This window comes from Nicotiana tabacum, chromosome 4, assembly GCF_000715075.1.
Source record: "Nicotiana tabacum cultivar K326 chromosome 4, ASM71507v2, whole genome shotgun sequence".
NCBI classification, from domain to species: domain Eukaryota; kingdom Viridiplantae; phylum Streptophyta; class Magnoliopsida; order Solanales; family Solanaceae; genus Nicotiana; species Nicotiana tabacum.
Genome location: NC_134083.1, coordinates 84,591,311 through 84,607,838, shown reverse-complemented (window position 1 = coordinate 84,607,838; position 16,528 = coordinate 84,591,311). Strand labels below are relative to the sequence as shown.

Genomic DNA, 16,528 nt, shown 5'->3' with positions numbered 1-16,528 from the left:
CAACACATCACCAACAATATGATTAATACTACAAATTTGCCTTTTGACCTACCTATAGAAACTCTATCCTTAATCCGTCAAATTTATGTACCACCACTAACTAACCTACATTCTTTTGACCATATACTATGAGGTCTTACCTCCTTAGGACAATTCTCAATAAAATCTCTTTATAAAGAATTAACTGGCGCTCATAACCACTACTCATATACTTGGCTTTGGAAATTAAAACTACCATCTAAAATAATTCTTTTTCTGTGGTTGATTTCCTACAAACGGCTGCCCACTGCCACTCACCTTTATAAATTACATATCACCACTTCAAACATCTGTACAATTTGCCTACAAAGTGATGAAACAGTTAATCATCTACTCTTCCAATGTCCAAGCGCTCAATACATATGGGCCCAATTAGGCCTAACAAATGCTCTACACTGCATGGATATACCAAAATACCCACCATATTCAAATCATTAATACATTACTCCATACCACAAATAATATTCCGCTAAACCTACCTTCACGATATTAATTCCAAATACAACATGGCATATATGGAACCTCCGTAACTTGTTTATCTTTTCAACACCACCCACCCACCCCGAAAATTCAGCAATTAATTTCCCAAACAGCTGAATATAACTATATTATGCAGGAACATACACAAAAAATCGACCGTCACACCCATGTATGTCAAATGAAACCCATCAACAAATGAAATTATTAAATTAACCGACAGATCTTCTAAAGGACGACCCCCTAGAAATGGTATAGTCAGAGTTTTTAGAAATGACATGGGCAATTGGTTACTTGGATTCATGGGCGCAAGACCCACAAGAAACTCTACATATATGGAATTATGTGCATTACTATAGAGATTGCAATTAGCATGACATCATCACTTCGTCCCATTAGAAATCAACGTGGATTTCGCAGAGGTAATATCTATGCTAATCCATCACAATTTACACTACTCATCTTTGCTACTGGAATGTAGGTATTTGCTACACAAGCTGGGTAACCCATGTATCAAGCACACATATAGGGAGCACAATCATATTATAAATGAACTTGTACAATATGGAACCACACAAAACTCACCAGAACAGACTCTCATTCTGCACCAATCACCAAACTTTTTGAATGAGAAACTTATGGACGACCTATTAGGCAGTGTCTACTTAAGAAACACAACAATGCCTACATCAACAAACAACATGTATTTTTGTATTACTGAATATGATAGTGGCGATAATATTGTAGAACAGTCTAGGGACCATTTGACTGGTCATGACACTCCTTTTTGTAACAATCTGCAAAGCATCCACAATGCTCCTTGTATTGGCTCTCATCTTTAATACTCAATCCGTTTTAATTTATGTGAACTTATTTTCTTTTTTGTCCGTGTAAAAAAGAATGACTTCTTTCCTTATTTGGAAACAATTTATCTTTATGTAATGATTTATAGCCACACAAAATATATGTGCCTCATTTTACACCACAAATTTAAAAAGTTTATCTCTTTTCTTAAATTTCGTGCCCAGTCAAATGAGTTACATAAATTGAAAGAGCCTAGTATAATTTGGTCTGTTGACAAAAAAAAAATCAAGTGGAGGGGGGAGTACTACTATATCAATATTGAAGTTATCACTTTCATTAATTAGTCAAGTCCCCCGCCACTCTAATAATTTCGTCTGAGTGAATTTCGCTATACAGCCAAAACCCAGGAGGGATTCACTATTCTTCACCTAGCAGCATGCGCACAATAGCAGCGCGACTCACCCCTGTAAGTTCTTAACTTGGAATTTTATCAATTTACATTTTTTTATCTTGCAATGTTCATTGTTTTCATTTGTTGATGGACTTTCATAATGATGTTAATGCAGTATCTATGGAGGAGAAAGCCTATAAATTTACAGCCCCGGAATTTTTCTACTTCCGGCTTTGGTAACATTTATTTTGAACTTTTGGATGGATTTTAGGGCTATGCCACAAATTTTCGATATTGCCACTTCTTTAATGAGTTATTTTTCAAGAGATTTTGTATGTTTTTATTCACCAAGTATAGAAATGAGCTGTGCAGTTAAGTAAAGATACTAAAACAAATGATTTATTCTGGAAATTGGGGATCTTGTTACTTCCCCGGTGTTTGCCTAGCTGTTCTTAGTTTAATTTTTGGATTTCAATTTGTCAAAAAACATAGAAGATAAATGACAATTCTTTTTGCGGATATCAGAATAGCCTTGGGCCAATATGAAACATAATGAGAAGTCCGAAACCTTTCTATAGGTACATTGGATCAAACATGAAACAGTGTTCTTTTCTAGCTTTTCGTTATGCAAAGTCTGGTTATGGTTACAGTTCGTGAGTTCATACCACTGGAATGCTTTAACATTTGTAGTTTGATTGATTTTGCAGATGAAAGGTCAATAGAACAAGAAGCTGAGAAAAAAGTAGGGTGGCTCTTAAAATTAATTTTTGCTGGGACTGCTACAGTTATTGGGTATCAGATTTTCCCATACATGGGTAAGGTCTCATTTCTATGGTTAAATGAATCATTTAAACCATATTTAATTTCTTGCCTTGTCTGATTTCTCTTTGGCATATTAATGTCTGATATAGGAGACAATTTGATGCAGCAGTCTGTCTCACTTTTACAAGTCAAAGATCCCTTATTTAAAAGAATGGGTGCATCCAGATTAGCTCGTTTTGCTATAGACGGTAAGCTTGTGTCACAGTATTTTGGCAATTGAGCAGTTATGCCTACACAATCCTTTAATGGGGTTGAAGTATACACAATCCTTTAATGGGGTTGAAGTATATGCTGGCAATTTGGTGCACATTGTAAGGAATTTGATGTTCTTAGTAATTGCTGCAGATATGTCTTTGATTTGAGATAGTAAGGAGCTATCAATTAAGCTTTAAGGTTGATGGGAAGATAAGTAGTAAAGAAAAGCTATAATTGGTATCTGAAAGCCAAAATAGCTATTGTGTGAGTGTAGGAAGGTTGCACCCTTTTTGTGTTGTTAGAGGCTCATTTAAATTTAACTGATGTTGTTAACCTCCACAGCATCCTCTTATATCAAAATAATCAACATGCTGGACAACAATTCTGTGGAGCCGAGTCCCTTGAATCTGGATGCTTTCCCCAATCTTCGAGATTTATTTACTGCATCACCTTCCTGTGAAACTTAAAGCTAATGGAACTCCCTACTGATTAATTGTACAAAACTAGGAAATTCCTTTCATTGTCCCAAAATAAGATCGACACTACTCTAGTACCTTAGATTTTAGTACCCTAGTCAACCGGTATAATGTATTTGATTGTTGTTCCTTTTCCTGGTACTATGGCGAAGGCAGCTGTGTTTCTTAAATAGCATTTGCTTGTCTTTAAAGATCTAATACATTATACAACTTAAGAGGATCTACATGCTGCTTTATTTCTATATGATATCTTGTAACCGTCTCGCGATGTAGGTTACAGTTTTTGCTTAAAGTGCAATATTTGAAGTTTGTAGTCAAAGCATATTCAACAGCTGTTTGGACCAAACTTGAGATTTTATGAGACACTTATAAGTGAATCTTCTATCCCTGTGCTTTGTTGCTTCCTAGATGAAAGAAGGATGAAGATAGTTGAAATTGGTGGGACTCAACATCTTTTGAACATGTTAGAGGCTGCTAGAGATGATCGCACGAGGAAGGAAGCCTTGAAGGCTCTTTTTGCAATATCTAAATCAGGTCAGGATCCAAATTTATCTGCAATTTGCATAATGCGGTCTGTACTCACGGATGCTCAAGACAGTTTTTTGTTGAATATGGGAATAAACTAGTATTTGTAGGAATGCTCAAGCCGCTATTTTGAAAATTTTAAGAATAAGCCAGGACATAATCGGACGATTATCCAAACTTTCCCTTTACAATAACAATACACACAAGTCAATTGAGTGAGCTTTGAACCGTTACAAAATTATTATCATTGTTGTTTACACCACTTAAGTATCTGTTAGCTTGGTTCCCCAAAGTGGATATGTTTCCGGAAAGCGATATCTTTAGCTACCTAGATGAGAGCATTTGCCTCTTTTCCCAGGCACTTATCTGCAAACCCAAGCAATAGCCAACAGATAATGTGGCAAATACATTCTTTATCCTTTGAACATAAACTTAGTTCTCCTTCTTTATTAAGTGAAGTTGGTGACTAATTATGCTTGCAATTCACTGGTCCCAGGTCTTAATCCATGGGGAAAGTGTTTGAGTGATCTAAAAGATCACTATTTTGTTTTAAGATTAAAAATATCACTATTGATGCAAACTTCGTTTTTTGTATTAAGTGAAGATTTTATTAATGCATAGGTTAAAATGCTTCGGTATACAAAAGGTAGACAAAAGTAGAGAACTGTACACAAAAATCTGATCCTCTACAAAAAGCACCGATTAATCTGTACTATCTTGAACTTCATGCGTTCTCCAAAAATTAAGGAAGAACAATAGGCTTGCTCTCATCTATAAAAAATTGTTTTGCACTGCTTAAAAAACTCTCCTATGCTCTCATCTATAAAAAATTGTTTTGCACTGCTTAAAAAACTCTCCTATTTCTCTCCCTTCAAATGACCATCATTGTCGCTAGAGGAGCTACATCTCATGCTCTACTTCTTTTCTTCTTCTAAATATCTAGCTATATATCATGTCCTTCACCGTGGCTGGCATTGCCTACTCTGCTAAATACATCAATCATCGTCCACCATAGCTGACTTACAGCCTAACAGTGTAGCAGCAAGTGGTCTACATTCTATCCCAATCTCTTGCACATGAAACACCAGTAGATATAAGCTGTCCTCTTCTTCCTCAGATTGTCTGATACGGAATCGCCTCTTTTCTACCAGCCAAATGAAGAAGCAAATCTGCTTTGGTGCCAAGGGATCCAAATTGATAAGCATGAATGCTCGGCGCCTTTCCTCTTTTTGGACCACAACCAGAACTTCCTGATCTGTTCGAGTAATGTTTCTGGAGAGTAGGTCCATGAAAATTTGGAACTCGCTCATCTTCATATCTTGTTAAGAACCTTATTTCTCATATCATTCGACTACCTTTTAGTCGTAAGTGTTATGCTACTTTTTCTGTTTTCGAGCGGCAGATCTTGAACATGGTGGAAAACATACTCATTGACAAGATTTTTTTTGTTGAAATTATCAATTGTTCAGAGTTGCCTTTTTAGGATTACACTCATTGACAAGAAAAAAAATATGCCTTAGAGCCTTGATGCGACACTGAAGTACCCGCAAAGCGAGGCGAAACGCTCAACATGTTTTGAGCCTCGCTTTAGGGCTTAAGCGCACCTTTGACAACACTGGTTCATTCTTTTTGAAACGGAGGGAGTATGTAACACCTTCCTTCGCCCCATCCCATAGCGAGTGACTGATTGGAGATGTGACCACCTTCCCACTGACTAGATGTGACATTTTTTTTAAATGTAACTTTTTGTCCTTCTTAGTATTCCACATGAAACTCCTTTGAATCCTCTTTATTTTTTCCATGACTGCTGCAGGAGTATGCATGAGAGACATAGAGTATGTTGGGATGCTTGATAAGATGCTCTTAATCAGTACCTTTTCCCTCTCTTTTGACAAGTAGCTTGTTTGCCACCCATTAGTCTTTTTTCCACCCTCTCATTTACTGGATTTCCATACTGCCGGGTCCTTGTTTGACGCGCCAAGCGGTAGGACAAGATAGGTTGTTAGTAATGCTCCAATGTTGCCTATTTCTAACGCAGGGATGATCTTGCACTGTCCTGTTGATCTTAAAGTTTGATACTGTTTGAAACCTTAGCAAGACCTGTCTCTTTGTACCTATGTTTCTTGTACATTCTGCCCTCTGCTTTGGTTGGGAATCCCCTTAAGTATCATCCTTCTACAGTTGTGTCCATCATCTTACTCAATGCCATCATGACTAATATGAACAACGTAGGGGAAAGCGGTTCCCCGTCGTAGGCTGCTGGAGCTTGGAAGAAACCATTCGTTGCTGTTAACCAGCACGGGAAATCTCACTTATCCACTTTCTCTAGTTTCCCCATATCCTATTATTTGTTTCACATGGTCCAAGATGTCTCAATTCATATGCCAGATCTAGCATAAGATGCCTTGTGGCCCTTTTTCCTACTGGAGTCTACTGATTCATTTGCCATGAGCACAACGTCCAAAATTTATTTGTCTCACCTAGTACCTTCTTTAGTTAATTGACAAGCACCTTTTTAACTATCTTATGGAACTTCGTACTAGACTAACAACATTATACCCACCGATAGTTTGTGTTTCCTCATTCATCGGTATGATGGCTAAGAAAGAGGCATTGAGGCTCCTTTCGAACTTTTCGGATGCTCCTGGAGTTGCTTTGATCGTCTCCGTCGCCTCTCCTTACTATGTTCCAGCATTGTTGAAAGAAAGCTGTAGTTAATCTGTCCATTAGTGACCCTTATGAACTCCCCAAAGCCAAGGATTTTTCCCCTGCCCACTCTGCTTCTTCCTTTTACTCTATGAATTTCTACCGCATAAGTACCCTTTACCCTTACTTTTGGTCACAGTATTGGTCCCCATCCCCCTTTTGTTCGCCAGCAGTAAATCCCAATAGCCCAGCCACCTGCTTCCCCTGCTTCAAATCCCCTCCTTCACCAACACCCATAGTCCCTCTCACTCCCTTTCTTCCTCCTTGCTTCCAATGTTTGAACAGGTTGAGCAAAGGAGACCTTGCCGGACGCAGCCTTCTGACCACCCTTCCAAACTGGAGTCATGAGGATTCCCCCTTGATTCTGCAAACGGGGCCTCCTCCCTTTGTCCGAGGCCTGCTGGTCATGTTTTGCTGCTGAATCACTGCTCTGTGGATGCACTTTATGTGTTATTTGGACATACGGTATTACGGTTCCACATTGAGCATTGTTAGGATATCAGGGAAACCAAAAACTACAAAAAGTTCTCCACGTTTCTGAGAATTTGACCTTCTTTCAGCTTCATTTTACTTCTATCATTAATTTCTGAAACACAATCTCAGTATCCTTGCTTCTGCTGTTCAACTTCTTGTGAGTTCCTTGAAGGCAAATGCAATATACTGTGCATGGATGATCATGGAGCCATACTTCATTACTATTTGTTGACTTTTTATATGCAGAAAATCGTAATCTCCTCAGAGACTTTAATATATACGAAGAAGCTGCATTGAGAAGTGTTAATTGATTGTCCCATCTTGGTAGTTACTCAGAGAAGTGCAGGATTTTTACCAGCTGATCACTCCATTTTCCCGTCTTTTGGATAAAACTGTATATAACACGAGTGAAGGATACACGCGGAAGACTTCCTGTTTATATCAAACCACCAGTTTGGTGCTATCATCCTGAATCTAGCCACAGAACTTCTATAGACAAAATTCATCGAGCTGTCAGAGACTAGCACCCTAATTCCAGCTCATAGCACCATAATCCTTCACGCTCTAAAGAAATGTTAATGAGAGGAGTCTGCTTATTGGTTGAACCTCTTGGCAGTTCTTCTACCTATTGGTTAGACCAAAAAATTCTGTGATTGAGTAATCTCTGGACACTTCCAAAATGATACATACTTCCATGCTATAGACTAAATAATGCGGAACAAAAATTAGCTTTAAATGCGCTGGCTTAGAAGCTTTAATTATACTACCAAACTTTTAAAACACGGTCACTTTAATTGCATAGTTTCCAGTAGAAGCCCGGTTAACCTTGGCGCCAGTACTTACGAAATCAACCCCAGGCTAAGGAATTCTCAGCTTTAAAAGGAAACTCTGTGGTGCTTGTGATCTTTTAGACGTGTATTTATGGCAAAAGAGCGCCGTACAATTTGGCCAGTTTTCTTTATATATAACATTGAATGTGAGGAGACGTTTTATTTTATTTATATGGCCCTTGCTAGCTTATGCTATTTTGCCTGATCAAGCTAATCGGAGATTAAGACCAATTTAGACCAATTCACTTCTGATCTATGCTTGTATGTCTGTTAGAATGGAAGTATCATTTAGTGCTCATTCTTATACTGCAGATGAGGCTGCTATGGTCTTACATCAAGCTGGAGCGGCATCAATCATCAGGTCGACCCCCGAGTCTCCTGAGGATGCTGAACTCGGGACTTACAAGTCAAATTTGTTGAGTAGATTTCAAGATTTATCACATGATATAAGGTCTTGAGATTCCTATCATTCTCTTAAAACGTGGAAATAACGTCTTACATAGATGTTTTATTAGATCGCTGACCTTTAAGAATTTGTTTTTTTCCTGAACAAAATTAAGAGAATCCTTTCATGGTTGTTACATGTAATTTGTGTTACATGTCCTCTTTTAGAGAGCCATGGTTATGCCTCCACACCTTCAAAAGTAATAGCTACCTTGTTTAATGGGATCTTAAGCATTGCTACTTGCTAGTGAAGGAATTCTGCTATAATGTTGTAAACTCTTCAAGGGGCATTGGGATAGAAAAATAATCCGGATGCCTTGCAAAGTTGCCATGACACACAAGATCTGTTTTGCCAGTGAATGTTCATGGTTTTATGACATGCGAAGAACGGACAAGCACAGAAGTTATGTCCATTTGGACCTTTTAGTTCCTAAATGGATTGATGAATGTCGAATTGTATCCAAGAGTTAATCCAACCCCTAAATGACCTGAGTCAAAGTTAGAAGATGCACTTGGCAAGACTACACGGTTTACTTTTCTCTTCAATGTCATTGTGCACATGAGAAATTTAGCAAAATTTGTGTGATCTTGAACTTAGCTAGATTTAAATGGCCGGAATTCTATACCACTGAGCATGAAACAAATGGGGGCCATTAGATTTGATTTCAGATGTCTGGACAAGTATCAACAGGACATATATGCTTCGGATTCTTTGTTCGACGGTCCAGCAATGCAAATGAGTATTTGTCTATGACCATGTCATCTGGTGCTCGATCAATTTGTTCCTTCAGTAATTTGGCTACATGTCGTAGGAAATGGGGAACATACATATTCCTATTGTCTTGTGAAATAATGATTCATATTCATTTCAAGAACCGGGACCTTATTATGGCCCAAATATTCCTAGAAGGGGTGATCAATCTTGTGTATGAAACAAAATTTTAAAAAGTTACACACACACATTTGTACATGGGAGGAAGCAATGGTCCTCACACTACAGCCTGTGTCATCCAAGATTGGGTAAGAAACTCCAATAGTTCGTTCCTCTGATACCAATAGTTATTTTGGTATACGATCTCAAAATAGTATTCTGTTAGAAGAGTACAAAAAACCTATAGCTGTAGAGTCTTGTGGCTTATATGGGATGCAAAGATTATAAGATTAAGAGATTTTGCGGGGAGAATATACCTGCACGTCCCCGTATTAAGAGGCTACAAGCAATAGGGACACTTTTCAAGTATGTATTTTACTAGAAGGTAGAAACTAGAGGAAGCATTTTCTGGAAGGAAAAACAAATAATTTTCAATGTGAAGAAAGGTTGTTAATAACTTAGCTCATTAGTTCAAACTCCAAAGAGACTCTTTTGTCATGTGGTGTATATAGAAATAGGCCCCCACCATTCCCGTACATTCTCTCTTTATCACTTAACTTTTGCAATTTAAATACAGATTTGCTTTGTTTTTGTCACATTTGCATGTGAATGTACTTTCCCGAAGTGATACTCTCCTCAACTCACGTGAGGGCTTTACCTGAGAATCCTACAATGTGTATTCTCAGGGATAACTTTAATTTTGGCTTCCCTAATTTGTACGTAGTAAATTACGTTTTGTTCGTCAAATTATATGTTCTCTTTCTTCATTTTTCAGCTTTTGTATTTGAATTTTAAATAAAAGAAAAAGTTCAGTTCCTGGCATTGTTTCATATCCATTAGACTAATAGGATCCGATAACTATTTTTCCATTTCATACATCTGTTTAAGAGACATCAATTCAAACTCGGCATCCTCTAAATCTTGGTCGTTTCTTGTCCTAAACATAAGCTGACTACTGCTACTTATTGTGGCAATTACTGTGTCAATACCGAAACGGTGCCAAGAGTTGCATCTTTGAGATAAATCAACAAGCAGTTTATAAGACACAGGATGACACACGATTTTTTACATATTGGTTAGTGCGGAGAGGAGTAGATATAGCGATATACGTCTCCTTCATATACATTTCAACCTTTTAGTGATTAAACGAAATTCTTCCGAGATTTCAAATACGAATACATCTTCTCTCCTTATATTACACTTTTTGCAGTGACATATACACATGATTTTGCACAAGCAATGCTAGCCTTTTGTCACAATTTATTTCGTAAGTAGATATGGGTTTGAGACGTGATATTATTTCCGGTCTCAAATTGATATTTACTACTCCCTCCTTATGTGGCAGTATTCAAATTTCGAGAGTCAAACGAATTATTTTTACCGTGATTTTTTCACACGCCTTTTAAATATTTTGAATATTAATTATTGTGATTTATTGTACTTTTCACATAGTTTTCAAATATATTTTATTTCAATTTTTTTAAAGATTTTATGTCAGGATTCACTGTAAGAGTTAACTCATTTGACTCTTGAAATTCGCAAACAACCACATAAATTGGGACGGAGGGAGTATTTGATATTATTTCTAGGCTATGCCAGTATATTGCGTGCATACATGTTTGTTTTTACAACAATATTATTTACATACATATATAAGAAAAATATTTTGCGAAACGGTGTCTGATAATTAATGACACCCTGAAGTAAAGAGTGTCTCCGCCACTGCCATGGTTCGTATGACGCGTAGGCTAGCTAGTGGTGATTATATGACAAAATTACTAGGAGGAAAGATAAGAGATAAACACTATTTATTAGTTTAGCTAATAATTAACAAAAGGGTTAGAGAGGGAACAAAATTAACAGAGAAATGAGGAAGAGACAAGGTTGAAGCAGGAGAAATGTATGGAGAGAATTGTTTTGTAGTAATGATAAAAGGGGAACATGTGAAGAGGTTGGGTACGTGCATTTGTCCTTGAGGAATGGAGACAATCTTTGAAGCAAGAACCTTATGCCAACTTCCTTATTAATGAACTGTTCCTATTTGCAATACTGATAACATCTCGTGACACCATTCTGTGGAGATATATTGGATACTAGCTACCTCCCCCTACTCCTACTTACAATATACTCTATCTTCTCTCTCTCTATCTCTATATAGTTTGTATCTTTTATTAATTAAATCCAAACGAAGTTCATGGGCCGTTTTCCTGTTTCCTTGATTCCTGTTGTCTCGATGTTTTCAGTTTATTTTGAATTTTTAGATCTACTTAGCTTGATTGTTTCACCAATATATAGTTCGTGAACAATTTGTTACCCTATTGGCTCGACGAATCATGTTATTATATACGGCGTTACGGTTTTTGGCTTTGCACAGGAGATAATGACAAGGCATCAAGATTCAATTTTGTTTTTGTGTTATATATGAGGAGCGAGGTAATTTTGGTGAATTCGTGGGAGCCTATATAGTACAGAAACAATGTGTTGATATCAAGTTACGTTAGCTCTAGATATAATGATCACTTTTCTTGGTTCTCCATTTGAGAAATGATCAGATTTAAATGTGTGTGTGTGCGTGGGGGATAATATGACATGGCAAAGAACTAAAAACAGAATTAAGTGTATACATATATAGTATTCCAATATGATCACGAGATGCCATGATACTGCTAATTGTAGTGTGTACGGTAGAACGGTAAAAAAAGCAAATTAATCATGCATTAGGCATATTATTCAGTATATATATATGTCAAATAATGATAAGAGTTGAGACAGAGATATTTATTTGGAAAAAAAGGGGGAAAAATAGTGATTGAGGAAGAAAGGCACGTGTAGAAAGAGAGGAAAGGAGGAGGACTGAGGAGTGAAGACAAAGGTGACGGCTGGAGAAAAGGGGGAACTCCAAATTCCCCGTGAAAACTATTTGGATTCATCCAAAATTCACAAAAATATAAACATCTACCCTTTTTCTTTTCATGCTTTCCCTTTATTACTTTCTATATTTTATAAACTATATATGCATGGTTTATTCACCCTTCCAATCCTTTTATGTTTTTCACCACTCTAAATATCCTAACCCCCACTCTCCATCTCACTGCTAGATGGTTTTTCTAAAGTATTACTTCCATCTAGACATTCAATTATATTATTATCATTTCACCTCCTTTTCTACTGTATTTTAAATATATATATTGACAGTATATACATTTTTTTAATATTATTTGAACTGTGGTAAAAGATCTCCTACAGTCTTTTATGGGTAATAAATCCATATATACTTATTATAAATACTTACGTCGAACTGATTACAAATGAGCTGAGAGTGTATGTTTACATTTTTAGTGTATAAAGTAACGTTGATATTATACTTTCTTACTCTGAATTTTGGTTTTTAATCAGCATATATAGTCTAAACTAGGAATATTAATTAATGACATCGATCAAAATGCAACAAAAAAAGAAAGAAAGAAGGATTTCTATGTTACTGTTTGAAAAGCTAGAATCAAAGGCTTCGTTTACTGGAAAATGTAATACAAAGCGGTATGTATGATGGTCACTTGTTACGAAAAATTAACAATTGGATCCTGTGATAATTAAAGAGAAAATGATAAAGCAACTGGACAATTATCCTCGACTTTAGTAATAATAAATTACGTCTAACCATCATAATATTCCATTTTTAAACTTTCATCATTTTATCTTGGACAAGTCTTCGTAGTTGCCCTTATCTACAAATTACATTGCCCTAGATATTGATTAAGCTTTTGAAGTCCTTATTTTGTCTTAAAAGGACAGTGAATTATTTTTGTTATATATGTTTCTTATCCAAAGGGCATCTTGGATAATAATATGACAATTTGAAGTTTTTGTGTGAATAAGAAACTGCGCTCATGAGAGGCAGCCATGTGGGAAGCAAACAAAGAGCTGATATTGATTTGAGAGCTCCTTTTCCCTCTCTTTAAAGAGAGCAGCACTTAGAAAGAGAGAATAGAGAAAGAAAGATAGAAAGAAAGCAAAGAAAAGAAGAGAAGAGAATGGTATCTAGGGAGCAGAAAAGAGCGGCAGTATTGCATGAGAAGTTGCAACTTCTTCGTTCAATCACTAAATCTCATGCTGTAATTCTCTGCATTTCTCAGCTCTCTCTCTCTCTCTCTCTCTCTCTCTCTCTCTCTCTCTCTCTCTCTCTCTCTCTCTCTCTCTCTCTCTCTCTCTCTCTCTCTATATATATATATATATATATATATATATATATATATATATATATATATATATATATATATGAAGTGATCGGGGCAACAACTTTTCGTAACACTATTATATTAACAAACTTAATGTATATATGTTTATGTTTCCCATTTTCCAAGAAAATGAAATACTCCCGTTAATTTTCTCTTCATACCTTCATTCTTCAACATCATTTTTTTCAATCTTTTCTTCTTAGGAAATATGTACATATATCAGTAAATTATGCAGAGTTCCTGAAACCTGATAAATTAGGCCGTTGAAGGAGATATTACCATGCATTTATTGATTCACTTCCCTCCACAACGTGAATTGATTTTCTGACTTCTTTAGAGTCTTTTTCTGCTTCATTATCTACTCCACCTAAAAAAGAGTAAAAAGGGCAAAACATAACTTGATCTTTTCATTCATAGACATTCTTTTTCTAATGCATATCTGTACTAAAATAGACGAATATACAAGTACAAAAACGAACTTTGAGGTTTCCTTTGATCCTTAATTTAATTTTTCGTGTTTTAATGGCATGCAGATTAGTGAAACCTCAATCATAGTAGATGCGTCAAAGTATATTCAAGAACTGAAACACAAAGTGGAAAGGCTGAATCATGACATTACTACTACTACTACTCCTGCTCAAAGTTCCACCAACAAGACTTCTTCCTGGCCTGTAATATTCTCCACCATAATTCTTTACTTGATTCTCTACTTAGTATATAACCTAATTTGACATTTTCTTTGTTCAAAAGTGATATTTTCTTTCCCACTCTTTTTCCCTCTATTTATTTAATTTCCTGGAAATGTTTTGCAGCAAGTTGAAGTGGAAACCCTAGAAAAAGGTTTCTTGGTAAATGTATATTCAGAAAGAAGTTGCCCTGGCTTGCTTGTTTCTATATTAGAAGTTGTTGAGGAGCTTGGCCTTAACGTGCTCGAAGCTAGGGTTTCTTGCACTGACACCTTTCGTTTAGAAGCTTTTAGCGGAGAGGTAATTTTCATGCCTTCATAAATTAAAAATGTCCATATATTACAAAAATAACTATATATGTTAATTTATTTCTCTCTATTTTTTGATGGTTATAATCTACCGCCTGCATGAATAGTTTTCTCTTCTTTCATGTGACTTTAGTCTTTGACTAATCAGTTATTTCTTGCATTGGACTAATTGCCAAAATTCTTTTTCCAATTATAGAATGAGGAGAATGAAGAAACCATCAATGCCCAAGTTGTGACAGAAGCAGTTTTTGAAGCTATTAAAAACTGGAGGGAAAGCAACGAGCAAGACTAATTAATCAATCAATTAATGTAGCTATTAATTACTACTATCTCTCTTTCGTTTTTTCTGATCTTTAAGTTTAACTTTCCCCTAATATTCCTTGCTATGATAGTTATATAATCCGGAATTATGGCTAGTCCATTAATTCAATAATATTATTGATGATCAAAGATCATTCATTTTGCCCAGTCAAATGACTCTCATAGATACTTGAGAGATTTTATTTTCACGTAACTTGTAACAATCTGGAAAAAAGAAAACAACCGTACTCTTATTTATTATGTACAATCTAAAGTTTAGCAGAAAATTTGCGTCTTTGCGAATAAGTTGATTAATTTTAGCCCTACAATGTTTATCCTGTCATATAGTACTTCCTATGTCAGTTTATTCAAATTTAGTCTCCTGGAAAGTGGGAAAGGTATAGGCCTTCTACTTATGGGTATCTGAGACAAGAAGTCAAGGTGTTTTATTATTCCATAATTAATTAAATTGCCTAAATGGGTGCTTAATTAAGCAGCAAATTAAAAAAATGTTTTATTGGTTTTAAATTTATTACTATAGTTGATATATATAGGTGCTATATCTCTCTCTATATATCTTTGTCTGAGGTACATTAGAAAATAATTTGAAGTCTGTGAATTGTGATTCATGTATGCGATTAAGACACCTCCTGGCGTTTCTGTTTGTTATATACAATAATTTAAGATTCTGATCAGTGAAAACAGATACTATGTAAATAATAAATGCCATCATAAAAACTGCCCATTTTACCAACTTCTGACCTGACAACATTTGTTTGAGAAACGCAAAATCTTCATTTTGTAAAGTACAGTTGGGCCATTCTTGCCAGCCTAGTACCTGTGATAAATGCCAAAAGGTAATCTTACATTCAGAAAATGGAACCCTAAGCAAAAATAAAATAAAAATTTTTTAAAGGGGAAATTCCTCTTTTAGTGCATCATTTATTAACGGTTGGCGCTTTTAATTTTTCTCCTCGTGATACTCGGCTATTAAACTTTTAATTAGTAGACCGAACATAATAATCTAGAGCAATAGATTACGAACTGAATTACCACGTGTTACAGTTGCTATAATATGTAGCTCCAAATTAAGGGTAACATATTTCTATAGATTGACTAATTTCCCTAAAGTTTTATCATACTTTTGCCTAATATAAGAGTACCTAATTGTTCGGCACTTATTGTTTACCCTCAAAATCGGATAAAAATTGAATTTATAAGTAGTTTTAAGGATACGTAGATTAATTTGACACAAAATGATAAATTAGATCGCAATTGAAATAAATAATGATAAAGTAAATGCAAGCACACAAATTGAACGATCTTAGTCTTGGGAGATTGATCACCCTCGAATCAGGTACGCTCCGATCGATGCCAGGATACAGAGGAACAAGAGCTTAAAATAATAATGATATATATATCTTTGGAATGTGTGTTACAATGTGTCTAATGAATTATCAGACCCCCTTTATATAATAGAGGAGTCCTACTTTAGGTACAATTCTATAAACGGTAAAAAATCTCTTGATTTGATGATTGCTGGTGCCTTGTTGATACGTGCCGAGATTTCCGTCGTAATATCCGACCGGTCACGGATATTTCGGCCTTCTGTTGGTTATACTAACAACGTTTCTTCGAGCTCAATCGGGACTAAGGTCGACTCCGAGATTACAGACTCAATGTTCTCGAAGGCAGGCGTTATGACCCCGGGTTCTAGCTCGGTGGGACTCGGAGTCGATCTTCAGTCTTTGGTTGTCATGTTCCTAACCTGTCATGCCGTAGGCGAGCTCGATTTCAACCGTACACAGATAGTCCCCTCATTTTTCGGAGAGTAGACGACGAGAAACGACATGAGATTCCGATTCTTTCTTCGATATCACCCGACAGAAATGACAAAATCGTCGAAACGTCTCGTCAGTCAAGTCTTAATGGCATTAAACGCTTG

The 16,528-nt window shown here is 36.1% G+C and overlaps 2 protein-coding genes across 3 annotated transcripts; both read left to right on the top strand.

The window, feature by feature from the left end:
• Positions 1-1,591: 1,591 nt before the first annotated feature.
• Positions 1,592-9,092, top strand: LOC107819997 (uncharacterized). 2 transcript variants are annotated; one of them, XM_016646205.2, is made up of 6 exons: positions 1,592-1,786; positions 1,887-1,947; positions 2,419-2,526; positions 2,623-2,721; positions 3,613-3,738; positions 8,052-9,092. In XM_016646205.2, the coding sequence occupies exons 1-6, from the start codon at positions 1,757-1,759 to the stop codon at positions 8,195-8,197; spliced, it is 570 nt and encodes a 189-aa protein (XP_016501691.1). In that variant the 5' UTR covers positions 1,592-1,756; the 3' UTR covers positions 8,198-9,092. The 2 variants fall into 2 exon arrangements, with proteins under 2 accessions (XP_016501691.1, XP_016501692.1); XM_016646206.2 differs by lacking the exon at positions 2,623-2,721 and having other exon boundaries at positions 1,615-1,786.
• Positions 9,093-12,917: 3,825 nt separating this feature from the next.
• On the top strand, positions 12,918-14,823 carry LOC107819998 (transcription factor bHLH93). The gene is made up of 4 exons (XM_016646207.2): positions 12,918-13,166; positions 13,823-13,960; positions 14,102-14,275; positions 14,480-14,823. The coding sequence occupies exons 1-4, from the start codon at positions 13,086-13,088 to the stop codon at positions 14,573-14,575; spliced, it is 489 nt and encodes a 162-aa protein (XP_016501693.1). The 5' UTR covers positions 12,918-13,085; the 3' UTR covers positions 14,576-14,823.
• Positions 14,824-16,528: the final 1,705 nt, after the last annotated feature.